This window comes from Miscanthus floridulus, chromosome 17 (genome assembly GCF_019320115.1).
Source record: "Miscanthus floridulus cultivar M001 chromosome 17, ASM1932011v1, whole genome shotgun sequence".
Classification (NCBI taxonomy): domain Eukaryota; kingdom Viridiplantae; phylum Streptophyta; class Magnoliopsida; order Poales; family Poaceae; genus Miscanthus; species Miscanthus floridulus.
The window spans coordinates 109315042-109322905 of NC_089596.1; the positions used below are offsets into that span (position 1 = coordinate 109315042).

General features: G+C 47.3%; 1 protein-coding gene across 1 annotated transcript; it reads right to left on the bottom strand.

The window, feature by feature from the left end:
• Positions 1-408: 408 nt before the first annotated feature.
• Positions 409-1281, bottom strand: LOC136517912 (uncharacterized protein At5g01610-like). The gene has a single exon (XM_066511568.1). It carries the CDS (start codon positions 1164-1166, stop codon positions 645-647), a length of 522 nt encoding a protein of 173 aa, XP_066367665.1. The 5' UTR covers positions 1167-1281; the 3' UTR covers positions 409-644.
• Between the last annotated feature and the right edge of the window lie 6583 nt (positions 1282-7864).

The following is a 7864-nucleotide window of genomic DNA, read 5'->3' on the forward strand; positions in this document are numbered from 1 at the left end:
GGCAAGACTCTACCGCTTGCACCAGGCCCGCCCTTCAACAAATTAACAAATTATACTTTTCTATTTCTCATCATTATTTTCCAACTAGAAGCAAAAAAAAACTTTGAATGACTTTAAATATTGTTGCAATTCTCCTCCTTTTTAGGAAAAAAGGGTTAACTCCTTTCTTAAATCTGATTGCTTCTGAAGTGAAATCACAGTAGCAACAATGGTGTTGCTCTTGTAAAGTAAAAAATTACTCTATGTGAGAACAAATATTTTGTCCCATCAAAACAGAAAACTAATAAAGTCTGGAACTAACAAAGACAACAAGCACTTGAAGCAACCATCCATAACCATAGGATTCAACTATCACCACTTCAGAAACTAATTCACATGAGGGCAAACATCTCAGTGGAAAGAAGACAATTTCCATAGAGAAATATAAATTAAAATATTTGAAAGATCTTAATTGCTTCTCTGGCCGTTCCTAAAACAGTTGGTGAAACATGAAATCGAGTCCTGAACTTGCTACCCCATCCCACATCTAAAAGCTGGGATCTTTCAAGTTTGCCCTCTTTATTATCCCACATCTACTAAGACATACAGCACTACTAGTAGTGGCAGCTTACAGCAGCAGTCACCGAATCTGCAGAAGTGGAATTCTAGAAGGCACCTCGCAGGCGCAGCTTGGCGGTGGCGGCCCCCGGCTGCTGCAGCATGAGCAGGTCGTTGCAGTTGAACCCGCAGCCGCAGGTGGGGCACTCGAGGAAGTTCTCAATCCCGAAGTCAGCGGAGACGATGCCGACGGAGAACTCGAGGTTGTCGCCGCGGCGGGTGACCTCGACGATGTTGATCCAGAGGAAGAGGACCTTGACGGAGACCCCCTGGAGGTCGGTGAGGTGGTCGGGGGCGATCTTGCCGGTGATCTTGGTCTGGTAGCGCAGCGAGTAGGAGCCCTCGATGGAGAACTCGCAGACGGAGGATCCGGACGCGGAGGCATCGAGCGTGGCCGTGAAGGCGCCCGTGGCGTTGTCGAGCGTGTAGGCGACCACGCCCTTGGGGAGGATCCCCGGCGGGAAGTCGAAGTCGGCGAGGGCTTCATACGCCGTCGGCTCAGCGAAGACGGCGCCGCTCACAGCAGCCGCGGCGGCGACCGCGACGAGGAGGAGACGGTGGGCGAGCATGGCTGATTGGGGAGAAGAGCAGTGGAGTACGGCTTCTGTTTGGTTTGGTGAACAGGGAAAGAAGAGCGGATGGTTGTTCTTTCTTTTTCTTCTTTTTCTTCTTTTTTCTTTTTTCTTCTTTCTTTTTTCTTTCTTTTTTTTGTGCGCTGGGAAGGAGGTGCGCTTGTGCTGTACTTCTGCAGGGTCTGCTTCCGGGATATCATTGACTCGGGTTTTTGTAAAAAAAAAAGGTTATTTTGATCGGCATCATTATAATTTTGCAAGTCTAGAAAAACACCGTTGCTATTCACCTATTCTGAGGTGCATCATTATAATTCTTCGTTTCATTGAAATATGCCATGGTATACGTCTAGGAAAGACTTGGACCCAGCTGCAGCAGTATCTGACGACAACGTATTTTCGTAGGGACGATTTTGCCCTTGCCTTTAGGTGAAAAAAGGTTATCTTCCTCCTCCTGTCCGACACCGTCCGCGGTGCCCATCCCCCGCCACAGTGGTCTGCATCCTCGGGTGCAGCAACAGTTGCCAGGGCGGTGCTGCTGTGTCTCCCTAATGAGCCACATCCGTGATAAGGCTCAACCAGTAGGGCGGCAATCGTGGCCAGGAGGAGCAGTGATGGCCTACCCGCATCCATGGCAGTGGGCGTGGCCGTGTGGCGCGATGCCTTGGGTTGGGTGCGGGGGCGGGGTGGGGGTAGAGTGGAGCTCGTGCGTGTGTCTGAGAGTTGTCTGGGCGGACCACTGACGCACACGACCTGGGCGAACCTTGCCGGTGCCGTCGGTACGGAGCACGCCGACACACGTGGTCTGGACGGAGCTCCCCGGTGCGCGCGGGTCTAGGTGGAGCTGCCGGGGACGCCCTATGCACGGGGTAACCCACGCCACCACCACCGGGGGCACCGTGCCACGTGCGTAGGGCAAGACGCGCCGCCGCTAGAAGGTGCCACGCGCGGGGGGCTACCGAGGGCGCTGCGCGCGGGGCAAGTTGCACCGCTTCCGAAGCTATGCCGCCAGCGGGAGACGTAGCGAATTGGGACAGGGGTAGAGGTGGCGTGTGAGGATGCGGACCACCGGCGGCGGCGGCGGATGGGCACCACGACGGCATCCCAGTGGACGTCATGAACCGTTTTCCACCTCAAGGGAAGGGCAAAATCGGTCCCTATGAAAATATGTTGTCGCTAGATACACCTGCAGCTAGGCACAAGTCTTCCCCAGATGTAGACCATGGCATATTCAAAGAAAGAATGAATTGCAATGGTATGCCTCAGAATAGGTGAATAGTAATGATATTTCTCCAAACTTATAAAGTTGCAATGGTACCGATCCAAATAACCAAAAAAAACTCTCAGCCAAACATTATTAGAACTACTGGTAGCTGACCACTCAAGTCAAGGCGATTGCCATGGAGTAAGTTATTAGTGACTAAAGAAATAGATGTGTGGTATAATTGGTACGTTGACGAGCTGTCCTTTATGTACCGCTGTACTGCTTGGTTTCAAATCGCACATATAGGCTGTAAGGAAAATGGACCATAGGTCTATTACTTTGAATTTTGGTGTTTGATGACCAACACAACTAAATTGGACTAATAAATTTACAAGCGATTGTTTTGTAGTCCAATAGGGTGCAAGACGTGACTTGGACGAAGGCGACGGGATGATCCGATGATCAACACCATAAACAAGACCTTAGAAGTACAAGAAAAGACCCAAGATATCAAACAAAGACTAAGCACGAAGATAGAAATCAAGCCGGATGCAAGATCACGAAGAAACGAGCTCACAGAGGTGACCAGACGCTGAGCGACCGGACGCTCCGATCAAGAGGCTCGGCAACAGCAGGCGTCAGCAGCAGCGACCGGACGTTGAGTACTGAAATCGACCCAACGCACCGATGGTACTATTCATCATCACCGGCAACACATTCAGTACTGACCGGACGCAGGTGGCAAATCGACCGGACGCAGGACTGCAGCGTCCGATCGAGTACAGAAAGGTTCCAAAGCGGCGAAATTACGACCGGACGCGTTTGGTGGCATGTGACCGAATGTTGGCAGCGTCCGATCAGTTGATCGTGGCTCTAATGGTCAGGACGACCGGACACATCCGATCAGGACGACCTGAGCGTCCAATCAGTAGCAGAAAAGCGGGATTTCGTCCTCAATGGCTACTTTCTCAATGGGGCTTATAAATAGACCCTCTAACCAGCCATTTGACAGGTGTGGAGCTGTGGAAACATATCAAGGGTGTTGATACACCATTTTAGTGATCTTCACTTGCATAGTGCTTAGTGATTTATTAGGTGATTAGCGTAGGTGCTTTGCAAAGTGCTTAGGTTGATTAGACCACCGCTTATGCGCTTGCTCTAGGTTTAGGCCTAATGTTTAGTGAGGTTTGTATATCTCTTACCACTCGGTGTTTGCGCGCACCATTGTTGTACATTGGAGGGGCTTATAGTCTTGTGAGATCACACCAACCGCGTTTGTGGTGTGGCCGCCACCGTGTACTGGAGGGAACAAGGTCCACAACATTTTGGCCGAAAGCTTGATAGTGAAGATGGCGGGGAGCGGTCCGAGAGAGGCACACCGGAGACCCACTTGACCGTGGGGAAGGCTGGGGGCTATCCACAGAGTTACCCGACCGGGAGCTTGGCCCTTGTGAGGGATTCCATGCGAGGGGCTCCAACGAGGACTAGGGGAAGCTTGCGTGCTTTTTGATACCTCGGTAAGAATACCGAAGTCATCGACGGGAGTTTGTATATCTCTACCTTACTCTTTAGCTTCTGCATTTACATTGTTTACTTAATTCCTTTTGCAGTAGAGATAGCAACACACTAGCAAAATCGTAGTTGCACATTTAGATAGTTTATCTTTTGCATAGATTTTGCTAAGGTTAGAAGAAGAGGCCATAGCTTTGAGTTAGAATTTTAAGTTGCCTAATTCACTCCCCCTCTTAGGCATCATGGTCCCCTACATAGGCTATGTATAGAAACATAATAAAAATATATTTATTTAGAAAAGTTAGAATAACTTATAGTTGAAATAGATAGTGTTGACATCGAATTGATCCCTAATCACACACTAGTTAGGGATAGATCATCTAGCCCGTACGGACCGAAGAACATGGCCAGGATATCACACTTACGTGGTGAAGAATGGAGTGGCTAGTTTCTAGGCAAATTAGCTAAGGAACCATCTGAAAGCCCTAGTTTGGTTTTGGATAATTGATGAAACCTAGCACTAACCTTTGTCATGAGTTGTGATATGAGCTAGATTGGTGCAATCCAAGTGTGGAGCATGGTGGCACTCAAGAGATGGTGATGTTCACATGAAATGATAAGATGACCACATGTGATGATGATCAAGTGCTCAACTTGGAAAAGAAGAAAAAGAAAAACAAAACCCTATGGAGATCAAGGCAAAGGTATAAATAGGGGTTTTGTTTCGATGATCAAGACACAATAGAGAGTGTGATCACATTTAGGGTAGATGGCCGTACTATTAAGAGGGGTTCTTAACTAGATAATTCGGTTATCTAGTGCCACTAGATGTTGGACTTCATGCATTGCATATAGGCCTAGTGCACATCGAAGAGCAAGCAAAAATATTTATCGAAAATGATTTGAGAAATGCTAACTTGGCTCTAACATGTTTTGAGAAAATACTTTGAGAGTTAGCATCGCTTTGCTCTAAGTTGCCATGGAACGAAACGCGAAAAAGTTTGCAAGTTAGGGAAGGGTTTGGTACCTGGGTGGCACCACCACCCCCTTGTTCAGTGCACCATCGCCCCTGTGGTGGTGCCTGGCTGACTTGGTTCTGAGCGCGAGCGTCGGAGTGGTCACCGAACACGGTGGTGTGCACCACCATGTGTGTGCGGTGCACCATCGATGGCTGTTCGGCACCACCACTGCTTTTTAACCGAGGCTGGGTTTGCTGGAGTTAAGGCTGAGGGGGCACCATCCTGGTCACCACCGTGGGGTGGCGGTGCACTGCCCTATTTATCTAGAGAGAAGGGAAAACGGGGGCTCGGCCAGGGTAGCACCACCACCACCTATCCGGTGCCACCATCACCCTGTCCAGTGACCAACTAGCCATTGGTCGACCATTGGAATTCGACCGTTGAGGGCACCGCCACCCCTTGTCCGATGACCACACCACCCTATCCGATGCCCTCACAAAAAGCAGCTCCAAGGGGTAACGGCTCTATTTACTTGTGTGGCTATAAATAGAGGGTGTGGCTAGCCTTGGCCACTCTCTTGGCACCTCTTATACATGTGCACACACTTAGGAAGCTAAGTAACATACTCCACTCACTTGTTCACTTGATTTCATCATCTTGGGTGAGATTGGAGAGCCTCTAGTGCATTGCATTGAGTTGCATCATCTTGTGCACTAGTTGGGTGATTTGGGCTGGTTGTGAGCTTGTTACTCTTGGTGTTTGCTGACACCTAGATGACCCGGTGATTGGAGGATCATTGAGCAGAGTTGGTGATTGTCTCCGGCCTCGATCGGCTGCTTGTGCGGGTTCTTGACCTTCTCCCAGCGAAGAGCCAAAAGGTACTCTATTGGATTGCATGTGTCATTGAGCTACCTCACTTGTGGGTAGGTTCTTACGGTGTCCAATTGTGTGGATGAGGTCGTGCAACACCTCTTAGACACCAAACCACCAAGTGTTGGTTGACACAACGGGGACTAGCATGCCGGCAAGCACGTGAACCTCGGGAGAAAAATCTTGTGTCTCTTGTATGCTTGGATTTCTCCCGGTGATTGGTTGTCTCCACTTTGTGATTGGTTCATTCCTTGATGCGGTGGTATAATCACCCTACTCACTCTTTTATATTCCTTGCAAACTAGTTGTCAAGCTCTTTAGTATAGTTAATCTTTGAGAGCTTGTTAGTTTGGTTAGTGTGTCCCTTTAGTTAGTCGTTGAGAGCACACTAGCTTAGTGAGTGGTAACCTAGCTTGTTGTGTGTGCTAGTGATCATAGCAACTAGAATTGTTGTGATAGGTGGCTTGCAACCCTTGTAGAACTAGAGCAAAATTGCATTACGCCGTTTGTCATACTAATCAATTGTTCTAGTGCTCTTGTAGATTTTTATATAGGCTATTCACCCCCCTCTAGCCATATTAGGACCTTTCAAGTGGTATCGAAGCTATGGTAACCGTTTGATTGAAGGCTTAACAACCTCAGTGTCAAATTATGGCTCAAGTTGTATTCAACCATATGGGGGGCAAACCACCGTTCATTGATGGCACATGTGTTGACACAGAATTTTCGCCTCCGTGCCAAGGACACACGCAACAAGCCAAAAGGGTCCGCTCAATGGAGCAGATCCGCCTAGCTTTAGTGCAAGGGTGGTCGATCCTGTGCAATCCTCTCGAGACGTGCCAGTCAATTTGACCCTGCAATTGACAAAGACAGAAAGCTTATTAGTAATGAAGGGCGGAACGTGCCAGCATTGCTAGACAGTCCCGAATATGCGGCTCTGAGAGCCGATATGAGAGGAAATCGACTAAATAGCCAATTCCAGCATATTCACAAGAATGAATCGATTAAAGCTCATAGGGTTGTATAAGAAGGATCAGTTATCATTCAGGATAAATGTTATTTAAGCAAATATTAATCAATGGCAATAAGATATCAATGATGATTGGTTTATACTGAACCAATGATTACAAGTAATCAAACTCCTTTTATTTAAAGAAATAATTCAACACCTCTTAACCATTTAATAAAGATAAATCTAATTAACATGTTAGATCTCATCTATCGCCATGACCAGTGGGGCATGAGGCAGAATCATGCAGGCCATAGAAACAACAATAGACTTGACGACCCTAACTCATTACTAATATCAGTGGGGCATGACGTAGAATCATGTAGGCCGTAATAAATAACAAGATCATGGGGCTAACACATCTTTCAACTTATCTCTACTTCAATGATCTCATAATGTGAACTGTTCGTGGAAGCATTCGATATCGGTAAACATCCGATTCAGGCATAGCGCATAGGTAAGGTCATGCCTTCTCAGGAATGGGTCTACTAACTAATGATCTCTACTCCACGGTGCCAACAGTGGGGTGAGAGGTAGAATCCCACAGGTCGTGATGATAGGCCGTGCAATGGTTTTCATTAACTAATGGATCTAGTCAAGATCGGACATGCCTTAACCGCACGCTATGCACGATTAAGATTGACGCAAAACAGCCAATGAAAAACATAACTCATCGCTTAAGATATAGATTAGATCAGTTTTAGATTAGCAAACGATGAGTTAAACAAGATATAAGGCCGATCCAAATCAATCTAAATCGGGCAGACTGATATTGCTATAATTAGATAAACAATGAAAGCAATAAGCAATATTGGTAACTTGATAAATCTACCAAAGACTACCATACTAAGGTAGAGCCGATAACTTGACCTTGATCTAATTCAAGCAGTGGGGTGTGAGGCAGAATCACGCATGCCATACTTGAATTAGACAAGAATCGATAACTAGCCTATACCAGAGTTGCAGTGGAGGTCGACCGGATCGATGTAGCCATACAAATAGTGGTATAAACCATGATGGTACTTACAGACAAGCAGTGGAGGTCGATCGGATCGATGCAACCATACTCACTGAAGAACTCACCGAGATCTACTCTAGTCCTACTCCTAAGGGGTGGCCAGAGCCAAAAAAAGTAATTGACTTT